Source organism: Watersipora subatra, chromosome 3 (assembly GCF_963576615.1).
Source record: "Watersipora subatra chromosome 3, tzWatSuba1.1, whole genome shotgun sequence".
NCBI classification, from domain to species: domain Eukaryota; kingdom Metazoa; phylum Bryozoa; class Gymnolaemata; order Cheilostomatida; family Watersiporidae; genus Watersipora; species Watersipora subatra.
Window position 1 is genome coordinate 8662444 of NC_088710.1, and position 16666 is coordinate 8679109.

At 37.2% G+C, this 16666-nt stretch overlaps 2 protein-coding genes across 3 annotated transcripts in view; one reads left to right on the plus strand and one right to left on the minus strand.

Annotated features, from left to right (window-relative positions):
• The window catches only part of LOC137391882 (centrosomal protein of 120 kDa-like), a 40451-nt gene that overhangs the window by 19639 nt on the left and 4146 nt on the right, over nucleotides 1–16666 (plus strand). Inside the window, exons 17-18 of the mRNA XM_068078430.1 lie at nucleotides 1869–1991; nucleotides 13596–13739. Of these exons, the coding sequence (XP_067934531.1) occupies nucleotides 1869–1991; nucleotides 13596–13739 (267 nt within the window). The remainder of the gene's footprint in view (nucleotides 1–1868; nucleotides 1992–13595; nucleotides 13740–16666) is intronic.
• On the minus strand, nucleotides 3899–16567 carry LOC137389973 (serine-rich adhesin for platelets-like). Of its 2 annotated transcripts, none has more exons than XM_068076177.1 (3): nucleotides 16483–16567; nucleotides 5905–7393; nucleotides 3899–5215 (listed from the first exon to the last, which is right to left on the minus strand). In XM_068076177.1, the coding sequence occupies exons 2-3, from the start codon at nucleotides 6928–6930 to the stop codon at nucleotides 4316–4318; spliced, it is 1926 nt and encodes a 641-aa protein (XP_067932278.1). In that variant the 5' UTR covers nucleotides 6931–7393; nucleotides 16483–16567; the 3' UTR covers nucleotides 3899–4315. The 2 variants fall into 2 exon arrangements, with proteins under 2 accessions (XP_067932278.1, XP_067932277.1); XM_068076176.1 differs by having other exon boundaries at nucleotides 16429–16483.

The window sequence follows — 16666 nt, forward strand, 5'->3', positions numbered from 1 at the left end:
TAGCAAGCGATGGCCATGGCACGTTTTGAGTTCACAATATTTCAAATTTAAAAAAAATCAAATACAGTACATGTCTCATAAAAAAGAAAATAGATAACAACCAACATCACAACCAGAACTGTATAACATGGTTGGACCTGGTGAGGGTTGTTATCGTTTTTGGTTGGCAGTAAAATTCATCACTACAATAAGTATTATTTAATTGTATGACTTCACCTACCAGACTTTCATCCTCATCAGTTACAAATTCGGTGACTAAACTGATATCATCATCTTCTTCGTTTGTCTTGGCTTTTCCAAAAAAACTTGTTATCTTAATTTGCTTTGCCATGCTGCTCATTCGGTGTATTAACGAATTTACTAGAAATTTCCCAATGAGCTCAATCACACACAAAATTATCTGCATTTCTAATATGACGATTTTGTTGTGGATATCAATGAACTACAGGGCCGTATTCCCTTGGACAGCTGGCCGGCGAAGACGCCCCAACTTTTTAGGAATTTCATAGACCAACGGCTATAGAAAGGTTTTTATCGCTGTAGAATATCACTTTATTCGAAGCCATAGATACAAACATCAACTTTTAGTAGTTCTTAGGCGTCATTATTATCTTCATCAGCGGCAAAATATTCTTGTTAACGACTTTTATAAAGGTTTGCAAAATATCAAGTTTTAGCAAACATCTGCTTGCCCATATCCTACTTAATGAACTTGAAATAAAATCGGCAAAAATGATCTTTGTTAAAACGCTTAAAAGAAAAATATGTCTTCTTTCTGAGCTTTTTAACTGCATACAAGTTTTGCCTGTTTTAATTTTAAAACGTTTTGTCAGTCACATCAGCTAAAACAAAGCAAATCTCAAAAAGTAGAAAAATGTTGATACTTGCCAATAAAATTTTTTAAAACATCACGTGAGAGGCCCGGCTGAGGCCCTACATAAGAGAAACCTGTTGGGAGCTTACAGCACCCCCCCCCTCCTTCTCCACACCCCAGATGTTCATAACTAGTCGTCTAACATTAGCCCCCCAACTTGCAACCAGTGAATACAGGCCTGTGTAGAACATAGCTATTTAATTTCGAATTTTCGCTAGTTCGTTATGATAGTTTAGTTTCGCGCATGAATTTTTCGCGTGATGATGACTCCGCGAAAACGCGAAAGTTAGATGCCGCGAATACTTAAGTGTCCTAGGGTATACATGCCACAACTTTACGTTTTATGATGTAGACGTTGTATAAAAACATTAAAAGCTAAACAAAAAAGTTACATATGGTATTTATTTTTTAATTTGAAATATGCAAGGGGTTTGTGGCTCCCATTGCGTTCTTTTCTGTGGAAAATGGCTCTTTGAGTGGAAAAGGTTGCCGACCTCTGGTCTCGGGTATATTTTTGGAAGTGTTTGTCTCCATTTTGGCTTTGAATAAATTTTTTGTAATAATACACATGTAGGCTTTCCTTTTAATGTTCTCTTTGGTTTAAAACTCAACTCTCAGATAGAGCAACTGTTTTCTACCGCATTTCCGTACCACCGTATTATGAGTAGCTGATTTCAGTTCTCTAGTGTTATTGTTTTTGTTGTTGTTGTTGTTGGGTTACTAGTAGCAGTGGCGGTCTAGTGTGCCATGAAACATCAGTTATGCCTATAAATTACTGAGTATAAATATTTGTACAATTATTCCATACTGTGTAAGGCAGTCAATTGGCCCAGTGTTAGAGTGTTGGTCTACCAAGGTAAATGTAGTGAGTTCGAGTCTCAATGGATGTCATCTTTTATCTTAACATTCGGACACTTCAGGCGAACAGACAGCCAGATATGCTCCTTAAGAGTATTGTTTTTGTTGTTGGAATACTTATGAGAGGCACTTGCAGCTGGATGAGGCCGCCAGAAAATACAAGGAGCTAGAGAAGGAGTACGGAGCCTTCAAGGAACAACAGGCTAACAGACCAGAAATAAAACTGCAGTCTGAAATCAATCTGCTCACCTTGGAAAAGGTACTAATACTTTTCCTATTCTAGATTTTCTTCCAGTATCTGTCATAGTTTTAGCTAAAACCACAAGTTATTGGATAAACTGTTTACGCATGAGGAACTAGTCATATGCAAGTGGGGAGAAGTGTTCAGCCCAGCTTAGCGGATTCCATGATATAGATTATTGAAGGCTTGCTTGGTGATAGTTTGAAAATGCTTGTAAACACGGCCAAATGTGGCAGATTTTGTGAACTGTATGAATATATTTATAACAAAACAGACAATGTAAAGGTACATGATAAATATCAGTTTAGAAAGTCATGTGATACATAGCATACTTGTATACTACATGAGATAAGCTGTTTTATTGCTATTTTACCTCGAGATATAGTAGTAGCGAAGGGTATTGTTATTAGTTATGTAACTACATGTATATGACACATTGTTTATTATCAACAGCGTTGTCATAGTTTCATATAGCTATTGAGGCTATAACACAGTTGGTAAGAGGAGTTTTGTGTTTGAGTTTTTACAGTTACGAACATCTCTATAGGAAATTTTAAAAACTCAAAAGAAGGATATCTAATACAAATGTTGTCGGTGGCCTGGATATAACAATTCTTCCTCAAAAAAGTGCTATCAAATGCCATCGACATTGACAGCTCCATAAGTATCTCTATTTTTAGATAGGTACATAGATAGCATCTGATTGAAATTGAGCCCTGCTTGTCACTGTCACGTGTATTAAGTCACACGTATCAAATCCTCTGTTGGCTTTTGTCATTTCAAGTATCATATTCGAATTAATCATAAACTGGAGAAGCCTTCAATCTCATTAAGTCAAGATTTTTTTCTTCTTTCGGCCTTTACTATTAGGGGTCACCTATAAGGGTTCACTATCGCAAATTGTTTTCCTGCTGGTACAGAATTTATTGTGACCATTTGCTCATGAGATTATTGACACCAGAGCAATTGTGGCTGGATGCCCTTCCTAACAACATGGTCCTTCTGTGATTCGAACCACTGACCTTCTGATTATATGCCAGCGCACTAATCACTACACCAAGGCTGCTCACTTTCATTAAGTCAAGACTGCTTCATGTGAAATTCAGGGTTTCATTCGGTATACAAGCTAGGCTAATCCTTAACTTACAGACGTGATCTAAGGTATTAGGGATCTAAGGCTCCATGGCATTAGGAAGGAATTAGCTTATCCGCTGTTTTTCACAGAATCCTATAATTAGTCTGATGGTTGATATTTTTTTGAGAAAAGTAATGCTGATTCATGGGAGGCTAGTTGGCAGTTTTACACAGCGAAAAATTTATACCGCAAGTTTCAAGTAGTGTAAGTTGATTTACAAAATTATTAACAAGTTTCAAGGATTAGCTATACCTCAGGGTTTAGATTCAAGGGATAGCTGTGCCTCAAGGCTTAGATTCAAGAATTAGCTGTAATTCAGGGTTTAGATTCAAGGGATAGCTGTGCCTCAAGGCTTAGATTCAAGAATTAGCTGTACCTCAGGGTTTAGATTCAAGGAATAGCTGTGCCTCAAGGTTTAGATTCAAGGGATAGCTGTGCCTCAAGGCTTAGATTCAAGGAATAGCTATACCTCAGAGTTTAGATCCATTCATGTAGATATCAACAAACTGAAAATTTTAATATCATGGGTGGAATTGAGGAGCACCTAATAGGAATTAAAGCAGCATTACGTTGGTAGCTTGTCATGTGGACAGCATGGTGAGTTACAGCTTGTAATTCTTCATCTCCAGCTAGATTTGACCTTATAAACAAGCCCCGATATTGCTGAAAGAAAGTTATTTAACAGATACATTGTAATAGATATACTGGCATTTGTGGCGTTGAAGTACTAGGTATGTAGGGAGGAAATCTCAGTAAGCGTGTTGTTATCAGATGGTTACTAAGAATAGTATTCCCTTGATTTTCATGTATTTAAATAATAAATACATTATACAAATAATTTACAGATGCATTTAATCTGTACAATTAATTACATTGATCCAAGTCACGGGTGGTACAGTGGCTATACTCTCATGGCTGATTGAAGAGACCTGAGGCTCTTTGTCAAGTTATCCCAATGGTGTCAGGTTTGAGGCTGGTACAATAATGCACTGTCATGCTGCCAATTTTTTCTAGACTTTTTTGGTTGCCTCTAAAAGAAGTCTTTGAATCAAATGCATACGAGAGATCACAGTTGCCTTCCTCGGTGCTTGCAGTAGTCTCATTGGTTGGTGATGAGATCGAAGTGTTGTAGACAGCTTAGCTTTATTATTGAGAGACAAAGTTATCTTTGACTAGCTCTTTTGGTATGCTCGCATCTGGCGAGGACTCACCTAATGTTAGTGATTCGTCCACCAGGTTTTTTTTCAAATTTGCCTTGGGCTTGCACCCCTTCAGGAGTTGGAGGTGACTTGTCTACTGTAACAGTCAATATACTTTTGGAAGCATCAGATGTGAAATACTTTTGGTCACTGGTTTGTTTACAGGCTCTTCTTGAGTCTAAAGAATGTTGTTCTTTATAATCATGTATCTTGTCTGTGATTGGTTCATCAGAAAAACAAAATCGAACATGTGATTCTACTAAAACATTGTTAGATTTGTTGTCAGACTTGCTCATCTTCAAGGATGACCTCAAGGGCTTCGTTTCTTTTGGTACTATCAGTGTTTGACTAGGTTTGGCTTGTTGTGTAGCTTTGGGATTGTCTTCCGTTGAAGGTGAGCTTGCACGGGTACTGATATTTGCTTGAACAGATTGAGTTACACTTTGGTTGAAATGAAGAGTTGTGTTTGTCTTCATCGCTTTTTCATTAGCACTAGTCCTTTCCGAAAAAGAGCACTCCTCTTCGGAGAGGCTAGCATCACTATTCTCAGTGACAAGGATACTCATGTAATGGCGAGCTGATCTGCAGAGGTCGGCAGTGGTGTTGGTACTGTAGCAGTCAGAAAGAGTCAGACTGGTGCATTTGTCTGAAATGGTCTCGCTATGATTGGCTAGTGTACTTTCACCGGCATTGTTGTATAATTTTACTTGATATTGTGGACTTAGTTTCTGCGGAGAGCTTATTCCAGAATCATCTGATAAACTGTTTGAATTTTCAGTTTGGTTTGTTATTGTCTCCGAAATGGTGGCGATGGTCTCGATATTACGACTAGTTCCAGTCTGCAGCGAGGAAGTTGTGGAGTGCCGGCGTTGCATGTAATCACTAGTTGTTGTCTCATTCGTCACTTCCTAAAAATAACAAGCAATTTAAGTTACGTTTTGCATAAACAATGTGATTGAATTAACATTGCAATGATAGTGTGGTCTAGTTATCTTGGAAAATCATAATCACGAATTTCAATAGTTCAATAGCTTCTCAAGCAACCATCAATAGAAATTCTGATTTTTCGACCTCGAGTTCTCACTTCAAGCTGGTGAAAATGAAGCTAGTTGTATTGTTCTAGAAGGATCAGTAATGTTAGCAGTGGTAATGGCATGTAGAACTCAGTCAGTCATAACTGGCAAAGCATGAGGAAGTGCTAACAGTGGTGTTATGAGAGCTATACCTTTTACATAGTACTCTTCTATTCATTTTCAAAGGAAGACAATTTGACCTTGAGGGAAATCACGAGTTGCTACATTTAAGATTGCCTGAATATTATATCTTCTACCGTCGTTTTTACTGAATCTATGAAATTGCATGTCCTTAACTTTACAATATGAACAAATGCTTCATTGCATCATTCAGAAAGCATTTCAGTGGAAGTAAAAAATAACCAACTTCACATTCAAATAACACCTTCAGTACAAAAATAAAACGGTTGCACCATGACTCTATAAACTCTAGCTCATTTTTGTAAGCTATCATAACTCTGACGCTTATCTGCCTCTCGTGTCACATGAAACATGATTGATGTCTACTCGGATGAAACAGTTACCTGGTATTCGGGAGGGGTAGTATCATAGTCACTGTTTCTCCGTTTAATTGTGTTTGCTCTGGAAAACCCGGCTTGACTTTCTCGACTTTTTCGGTGCCGCGTTAGAGTTTTCTTTATACGAACCCCGTATATGAAAGCGTCAACGATGGAGTGAACCATAAGTAAACTGTCCGCTGTATAGCCTATGATTGATGCCTGCAGGTAACTCAGCCCAGAGAGATAGTTCGGTTCTGTCATGGAAAGGATGTTCATTATCAGTGTGGGAAGCCAAAGGAGTAGAAAGCTTGTAAAGATCATAGCCGTTGTTCTCACTGCAGCTATTTCACTTTTGAAGCCTCCCTGCTTCGATAACGTATTGTCTATGCGAACACGACGGATTTTGAGCAGAATGTATGCGTACATCCCTACCATTAACATCAGGCATATGAAACTAAGCGTATTTGATATGAGCATTGTCAGCGATGCTATGAGTACTTCAAGACCTCTTCTATCAGTTCCAGTAAACACCATTGAATCACGAATAATGTCACCATAAAAAGTCTTTTCAGGCTGGTGTTTACCGGCAGCAACCATGAAGTCGCTGCTGCCTGCCACAATGGAAAGGATCCATATAACAGCGATGTAAATGTTGACTGACTTGTATGTGGCGATAGACTTATAGTGCAAAGGCCATCTCAGTGCTATAAAACAGTCGCACGCGAGGCCGACCAGAGTGAGCAGCGTCACATTTGCCAGTGTAATCAGAATGGACCAAAAAACTTTGTGTATAATAACATGGATATCTAGACCACTGTATATAGCGATGTGTTGAAACACAAACCCGACCCAACTCACACAGGCTACGATAATGTCCGACATGTTAAGATTGAGTACGAGGGCGAGTGAAGGCTTATTCCATAGGAGTCGTCTTGTCAATTTGAAGCAGAGTATATTTCCTGTCAGCGCTGCAATCATAAGTGCTGTCATAATAGTCCCAAATGTTGCACTCTTGATGATTTCTTCCACATTCGGTCTATTGTCCGACATAATTCAGACAAATTCTCTGGCGCAGCATGCATCAGGGCAAGTAATTTTTTCTTGCAGCAAGTAGTGTCGTTTCATGAAGATGTTCAGAGATTGTAAAGAGTTGTCCGAGTGTCTTCAGGCTTGTTTATGCTTTCAGGTTGGTGCACGCGTGCCTTATCACGCGTAAGTGTTTTGTAATAATCCTCATTGATTTTGTTGTTCGCTGTCGTTTGATTGTCATATGCTTTGTAGTTCAGCTTAGATTCTTATAGTGGTTATCGTCTCAATACCCTGCAGTGCTGTCTCCGTGAAAAAGTTCTAAATGAACATTCTTGGGCTCGACTGTCTTTACTCTGAGTATGATCTTTATCCAGAGTTACAGACTGATGTAAGCGTGTTATTGAACAGGTTGTTGGCCTACTTTGCACTTCAGCAATTTTTTTTTTGAGAAACAATCGGTAGGTTGAAAATTTCAACAAGGAACCTAAAACAGAAGGAAAGATATGTTAGAGATTATATCAGTATATGCGTTATATGGAGTACATAGCAGTGGCTTCTTAAAACAGATGCTCGTGTCATTGTAAAGATTGGATAACACGGAGCAATGAAATACTTGAAAAAAATGTAATAAAAGTATTTGTTCAGTACTATAATACTGTTATAAGTATAATCTACATATAAGATTATCCATTTATAAGAATAAGTATTATCTACATACTATATCAGTACAAGGCTGATTCAGTATGTAAATAAACATAATTCACTGTGTGTCTTAGATTTATTGCATAGCATTTCATTCTTTAGAAATGCCTATGCATCATCTCCGCTCCATGATGCCTATAAAGCTATATTATCATGACTTGCATTTATTGAAAAAAAGAGTGAATGCTGGAGTTATTGTAAAAAAAAACATGGTCATGAAATTAGGAGAGCAGCTGTGGTCTAGAGTGGCTGCTTGTATGCAGCAGGTTGGGGGTTCAATTCCCTACAAAGGGTACTGGTGGTGACTTGATGGACATCCAACTTTAAATTGTTTCTTGCAACTGGGTCTCCAGTCGTCAAGGCTCTCTTGTCCCTGACTGTGACATGTCCAGCCAAAATCATATCTGTGTAAACATGCCAAACCATAGTTTGTGCAACTATCGTCTTTCAAACATGCACATCTTCTGCAGACATGATACTCGATCTTTGAGAGATCGATCACACACATCATTCTCACGCTTCTTAAACTGATTCAGACATGATTAAGTTCACATAAATTGATATATTCAAAAAGTTCCATTTACAAATGGTAAGTTTTCAATGGTTGACAGATTGGTTAACTACTCCTCAGCTACTTTGAGGTTTAGTAACCAGAGTGGATAATAATATAGTCAGAACATTAGTGTCAGATGTTGAAGGTGTTAAACACAATTTGATGTTAATCTAAGTTGTATGTCTGTCTCACGAGGTCAACTAGAACTCTGCATATCTCTCATTTACTGTCTCTCCACGCTTCAATGATATCTCATGTAAAAGTTGTTACTCACATAATACATTTACATTACAAATAGTTACATACAGTAATCATTTACTATAGTGTTTAACTTTTGCATTTTTAGTTGTTAATTAACATGATGTGAAATGAAAGTTTACTATATTTATACGGTGTGAGTTGAGTGTTTGCTGTAGCAATTACAACCGGCAGCTCTGAATTTTTGTAATGGCAACTCAATATCGGTGTTATTGACAGTTCCACGTGTTGAAGGATTTTTTTTTTTTAATTTTTTAAAAAAGATTTTTTTTTAAATTTTCAAAATAATTGTGTATGCGTAAATAAAATTAAAGTCTCCTCAAAAGATTAAAATCTTTCTATTTCATCGGAGCTCTATTATTCATAGGAGACCATGAAGCATGGAACCAGAGTTACAATTATAAACGTATATCTGCTAATCTGACAGTTGAATTAGTTGATATGATCTTTTGGTGTACATTGCCAGCCGACTAGCCTTTCACATTTTGTTCTAGCGAAAGGTATCTAGGTTTCCTTGGAGATAGTTTGAAGTGCTGTCCAACCTGCCTGAACATTGTAAGACTTACAAGTATGCTTAAGCTACATGTAGATATTTCATCTCTTTACCCAGTCATTGACATAAGCAACAAGTGTGTTGCATTCTATTAGTCAATGTAATGAAACATGAGGAAGTTAATTTATGATCTGTAACCGGTCATGGCAGTTGATTGTGTCATGTTCTTGTATATTTCTTATTGACAACCAATCTATTTAGGTCTAAATGAGAAACGGTTGCCAAATGCGCGTGCACACTTCATTTGTTTAATGAGCTGTTTAGACCCTATTTGCAATATCACCGGTTAGTCGTGACTTGTTTAGTCACAAACATGGATGACCACTTTTATGGATATCAAGTACAAGGGCTCCTAAAATACAAGGGTACTAAAATATATGAGCTGCTACATGGATGAGAAGCTGTCAGTACTGGTTTTTGCCAAACAGTACAACATGTTGTGTTTTGTATAGAATTTATTGAAAATTTAATAATAATGGTTTACTTTTTATCTTTATTATAGTAAGAGCCATGGCTGTTCGGCTGTCCAGAGCCATGCTAAGAAAATTGAAATCAGAAAATTGAAACATAATTGAATTCAGATATCCAGCTTTGCAGCCAAGTGCGCTACCAACTGCATCACTAGACAGCTTTGCAGCGTCACAGAATAATTGTGCACTTACTTATCACACTTGATGATCTCTCCCGGGAACGGGACTGTCAGGGTACTAGTTTATTTAAAAATGAATCTATCAAAAAATGTAAAGTGCAAATGGAGTCGAAAATTCTACAGCTGGATCAGGTTTTATACGCATCCTCATGACTATCACTTGTCTAGAGCGTTTGATTGGTTGATATGAAAAGGCCAAAAAAGAAAAAGGACGTTTCTATATCTGTGTTGCACCATTCTACTGTTATTTTCGAGGTGGTGTGTTCTTTTCTGGCTATTAATGCAATCATGTTGTAATTATTGTAGTCGGTCTATGGTCACAAGTTATCATGTATTAATTTAAACAAAAAATTTGCCAATACATCAACAAATGACATTTAACGAGTCTGCCGACATACAATAACAACTAGAGTGAGGTGTTTACGCAGTGACGCACTCCTCGAGCTGCATCCATCCGTTTCACGACCGACCGGATCCAAATAACATTTGGTTGCTACAGAATTTCAATTTTGAATATTACAAAATATTTGCTATCATGTGACAAGGAAGCTATAGAATGCGGACCCAAATATTGTACTAACAAAGAGGAATTCCAAAACCGTCATAGTGGTGGCAAGCATTTCTATGAAGGAAATGGTATAGTGCTAGCTACTCTATATATATATATATAAATATATATATAGAGTAGGTAATGAGTTGAAATATCTACATGTAGCTTAAGCATTCTTTTAAATCATTACAATGTTCAGGCTGGTTGGACAGCACTTCCAACTATCTCCAAGGAAACCTAGATACCTTTTGCTAGAACGAAATGTGAAAGGCTATTCGACTGGCAATGTACACCAAAAGATCATATCAACTAATTCAACTGTCAGATTAGCAGATATACGTTTATAATTGTAACTCTGGTTCCATGCTTCATGGTCTCCTACGAATAATAGAGCTCCGATGAAACAGAAAGATTTTAATCTTTTGAGAAGACTTATGCATAGACATTTATTTTAAAGATTTTAAAATTCTTCAACACATGGAACTGTCAATAATAATACACCGATATATGCATTAGCTGAATGCAGGCGTTGCATTCAGCTAATGCATTTATATATATATAAATATCTATGTATATATATATATACAATGTATATCTCAATTTGTTTGTCTGTCTGCGTGTATGTCTGGCTGCGTATATTGTGTATTACCCGTGCAACGCCTGCATTCAGCTAATGTAACATATAATAATGTTGAGCCAAGCGATAAAAGTGAGTACTGTTGATTGTTATGTGGATGACCAATGTCATTCAATTCATTCAATCAGTTGAAACCAATACTTTGCTAGGTAGGCCTATTGGCATGCTTTAAACATACAATATATAGTAACTTATTTGACTCCAGATTACATTATTTCTTGCACAGCTAAAGACTGGTTTACACTATATCGCCGAATGACAGCATTTTCTTTTCAGCGTTCATCATCGATACTCGCCGCTGCGGGATTAGTATTTGATTCAAGCATGCGAAAACAAAAAGGTCTCTTCGCAAAAAATTGAAGAGAAAAATGAGAACACTACGTCACAAATTATTTGCTGATGAAAACATGGATGGGTTTGTGATAGTGTGAACATCGTTATCATCGACGATCACCGAAGTATTGTGGTATCAACGCCGAGATACGGCGATACAGCGTGAACCGGCCTTAAACACACTGCTCCCTCTCTCATACTCCCAGCGCGTTCTCACTAAGCACGTCGTGGTCAATATTTTCACAAGCCCTGTAGAAGTCCTCAAATATTTAAGGAAGCAATAATCACATACACTGATCTTATACTTCATCTGCCTGCGATGTTGAATAAGTCTTCATTTAGCAAGATTCTATATCAAATAATTTTGCCTTCTAATGCTATTTTCAATCAATAGCTTTTTGTCACGAATTTCACAAGGTCACAGCAGATAACTGTGGAAAATCTAGCGATTCCATATAAGTATCTTACAACTTGGTATGTGTTTAAAGGGATTTATTAATTTTGAGTTTAGCTCTGCTGCTGTAAAAATCGGTATATTTGACACTTGATCGATAACTGATCAATGTTTACTGTAATGTTTTTTGACTGATATTCACTTCCTCCAAAGTTCAAGAAAAGTTCAACATATTTCTGTGAGTAAATTGAAAGCAATATTTACCATAATAAGAGGTCTGTCTGTTTGTCTGAAGCCACCACGTGAAGAGCTTTGAGAAAAATTATTACACAGCATGGGATTCGAACTCATATATTCAGGTCTACGGATTCGTAGCCAAGCGCACTACCACTGAATCACGCGCCCACTTTGCCACGCTATGGCATCATTGTGCACATAGTTATTACACATGATTATCTCTCAGGAACTGCCAGCGTACCAGGAAAGATAAACTGTGACAGATGGTACTTTTCATTCTAAAGAAGGTGAACAGCAATAGTAACTTTCCCCGACTAGTAGCAGTAGCCGATTTTCATGAATAACTAATAGGAACTAAGTCGGCATTTGACAAAGCCTAGCTTGACTGAGATTGATCTTAATACCATTCCTATGAACTGAACCTTTGAAATGTTAGTCCAAATTGATCTGTAGACATTGTTATACACATTGAACACTTTGCTTTCTTGTGGTCAAGGCTTCATTTAGACTAGAATATGTCAGGAGCTTTAGGGAAATGTCAGATAGGCTTGACAGCTCGCTGCTCACTCAGTGGTTTGTCTAAAAAAGCTGCAAACATTTAAACAGTCCGCAGTAAAACAACATCGGCTTCTATCAGGCATCGTGTTACTATCACTCAATAATAGATTCGTTCTTCCTAGGTTTTATAATTCACTAGTACATGGGCAGTCCCTGTGAGCCATGAGAGATTGTCAAGTGTAATAAGTCTGTGCACAATCATTCCATAGTATGGCAGAGGTCGCGTGGCGCAGTGATTAGCACGCCTGTCCACAAAACTGGTGATCGTGAGTTAGATTCCAGTGCGAAACATCTTTGTTCTAACACTCATCATGTGGCTTTGCACGGCCAGACAGGCACGGCTCTTATTATAGTAAAGGTTAATAAATTTGTAATGCTAAGCCTGTCTCTGCTAAGTCTAAGGTAAACTTGCTGCCTCTTGAAGAAAGGTCTTAGACATGCGGTCTATGAAAATTCTGATGTACTTATGGCAGCAGTGAAAAGGCGTAGTCGACAGCATTTGAATTAATTTGAATTTTAATGAGCAAACGGAGGAGGCAAGCTTAAACATAAATCAAAATATGGAAAGGTTATTACTGTACAATGTTTCAGCATTCTCTCGCACACGTTTGTAAACAAACTTTGAAATTTACGTCTCAGTGTAATTTTTCATCAGTTTGATAGAAGTGTTGTCATGGTTTAATATTCCAAGAATTGGGTCTGTAACAGAGTTGATAGGAGGGTGTATTGTCATGAATTAATATAGCGATTAAGATACTCAGAGCAAGTGAACGTGCGATTATGACATTTATAGTCGCAAAGCGACTGGTAGAATAGAGATGTGTGACACTGCTACGTGGACGCAATAGCCAATATCAGCTATCACAATGATAACAACTAGTGACATGATTTCGCACAAATTTTTTTTCAAAGCGTTTGAACCGCAATAAAGTTTTGTTGATTTTAATTTTATAAACATCCTGGCAGTCTGATCACCTCAAACATTAAAAACAATCGCAAATGATAAAAAATATCAATACTTTTTGATAAAAAATACTAAGTTCATCTTTAAAAGTAGTTTTTCATTCATTTGCTGGAAGTGAATCAATGACTATACTAGAGCATATTTCTCTGTTTTATGCCGCTTGCCTAATTAGGCTAGTATCTACCCTGGTATTGGGTGGCCGTGACCAGCACTGCCCATTATATGATCATGGATTATAATAAATTCTGTGCTGGTATGCATGATCAATGTGTACTTGTACTGGGTACTCCTCATCTAGGTCGAGTTGGAGAGGAAACTAGAAGCAACCAATAAATCGAAAGCTCACTATAAGCAGCAGTGGGGTCGGGCACTCAAAGAAAATGCAAAGCTGAAAGAGACTTCAGACGCTGAGGCTAAGCGCTATGCCCAGAAGCAAATACAGGTAGATATAACTAGCTGCATTATTTATGCCGCTAGTTATAGCTGCATAAATGGTCTTATGGTCGAGTTATTCATCTGTGTCCTTATGTAGCACTTTTGTCTGCTGTTACTGTCATTCATGGCTACTTAGCTATGGCTGCCAGAGTGATACTGTCCGGAATGCTTGTCATAGTTTCATTGTTTTAGTTGTCTAGGGCCCCCATTGTAGCAGTCCTATGTCAGTTGATGCTATGTATCGAGATCGAGATCGCTTTGTGGGAGTTGCAAAACAAGAGCATATCCTTCCATTAGAACAACAGTCAATTTTAAAATGGCAAATATGGCGATTTTTTTCAAATTATTCGTCGACTAAAGGGAATAAAACGTTGTGAGATGCTATTTATATTGTACTAGTAAATTTAAATTCTGCAAAGTTTGTTCATATTACATGTTAACTTCTTTTAATGGAAATAAAAACATGCATTGTAGGCGTTGTTGCTATTTTTAGCAGTGGGTCCTGCTATATTAGTTAGTGCAATGAATCGAAATTGGTTTGACAGAAAATAAATTTTTTTCGCAAATTAATCTCACCATTTTTATGTTAATTTTCTTCACCGGAGAATAACAATGGTCTTCTAAAAGCATAAACCATAAATCCTTATTTGCCACACACAAGATTAACTATTGAAGTCTTGCTCGTCTTATAAATTCATATATCAAAACTTCATTAAAATTTGAATTTTTCAATATCTTTTAATTTAGCCGATAATAAATGAAACACCTTCAAGTTTAAAGATGATAACAGAAATCAATATCTGGTACCAAAAAACCAATATCACAAAGAAAGAAAAAATTACTGGAAATGTTATATTTAGTAAACATTTGGAGTGAAGATGTTTATTGATGTCAGATAATTAAAGAGCACATACACCAGGTTGTGAATATTAGATCGTTTTTCAATTTCCTTAACTCCGAAAGTTAGAGAATTAAAGTCATGAAATTAATAACGGTAGAATCAATCGCTAAATATAAATCAGGTTACATTCAAATAATTGCTGCGGTTCATCATGGTCTACATATTAGTGGTTTCCCAGAACAAAAGGTCTCAAATCAGAGAGAGTGACTGTAATACACAGAATTTGTGTTTCCTTTATCGTGCTTGAATTATTAAAATATTTATACCGTAGTTATTATTTTCAATAACATTAAAAGAGCATATAAAATTCATTTACCGTAATTGAAGGCGCATCCATTTCACAGACTAAGTGATGGACAAACACGTATTACATTGCTTTTCAAGCGAATCCGTTACTGATTTCAGGTTGAGACGTTCATCCATATCTTTTGTTTTCTAGAACTTTCATTCGTGTTTACTTGTGTGTACTTAGCTATGGCTGTCAGAGAGAGACTGTCGGGAATGCTTGTCATATTCTAGTTCTTATCAATGCAGTCCGGTGCATGTACATGTAACAAACACTCCAGCTCTATATTTAAAAAATATTCTCATAGTGAAAGTTATTTCTTTGATAGAATAATTCTAGTCACATTTTTGTTTAGTCAGAGAAAATCATATGCAGTCTCAATTCATTATACAGTATCAAACATCCTGCTGTCAGTCGATAGCAGTAGACCACCAGATTGGTCAATAAAAGTGCCAGATGTCCTGGGGGAACTAAATGTAAACTAAATGTAGCATCTGCATGGTGATAATTTACCATTCAGAAGTTCCCCCAGCTCATCGGGCACTTTTATTGACCAATCTGGTGGTTTACTGCTATCGACTGACAGCAGGAAGTTTGATACTGTATATCAAACTAGCCGAATGCCTGGCGTTGTACGTTACAATCGTTACCCGTAACGATCAACAGTGCTAGTTATTAACCAAAAGTAAGCGCTTCAAGCCATGTAGCTTAATGGTTAAGCTTGTCACCTTTAGATCTCAAGGTTCTGAGATCAAACCCAGTTCTGTGCAGGTTTTTCATTGATAGATTGTAATTGCTATAGTTGGACACAGGGTTTAACAGACAAACACTGAGACAAACACTTATATATAAAAGCTAAATATCGGTTGTAGTAATCTTCAGTCCTTGAAAGATTACTGATTTCTTAGGTAGCGGAGGCCTTCATAGGCCAGATCTTACTACAAGTAAATATCTTAGGAAGAACCTTCACAGCTTAAAACCTTCATATTATTATGCCATATAGTTAATTAATAATTGATCCTCAATGTGTGAAAATGCAGTGGAATCATGCGTTCATTCTGTATATAATGACCCAAGTTGTGAAGGTTTATTTTCAACATAGCCTTAGGCCTAGGGGATACGTGCAGTCTGCATAAGTTAATGTGCAACTAGCGAAAGTTATGGAAAGAGTCATAAGCCTTTACCAAAGTTGTGCCAACGATCTCAAAACCTTTCTAATCTTATCACTCTATGTAACTTAACGTCAGCACTATGTAACTGCACATCGGCACCACATAACTGAACGTCAGTACTATGTAACTGCACATCGGCAGCGGAGTGGCAGCACCGAGCTAAGACTTTAGCACCCTGGTTCAATCTAAAGCCAACATTTAGTTATAATAGAACGAGTTAATTTTGTTCAGGAAATGCTATACATATGATGAACAGCGCTAAACAAACTGAAAACTCAATGCTCAAGCTTATTTCTCTCTCTGCAACGGATCGTTCAAAAGTTAGTAGAAAACTTACAAATCTGTTAGAAGATGGTAGTCCTCAGCTAGTACCGCACTCTTCCAAACTTACCTTTTGAATGCTCACACGCTCCTGTTTACAATAATAAACTGGGAGAGCGCATTATATGAATGCAATGTTGTCACGCCTCGCTAACCCTCTCTCTAGTCATAGTTCCCATATCCTCACTGGTGTGGGCATTCCTTCTCGTGATTAATTCCTTAATTGGCTTAACCTGAACCGCAGTGCTGCAGTA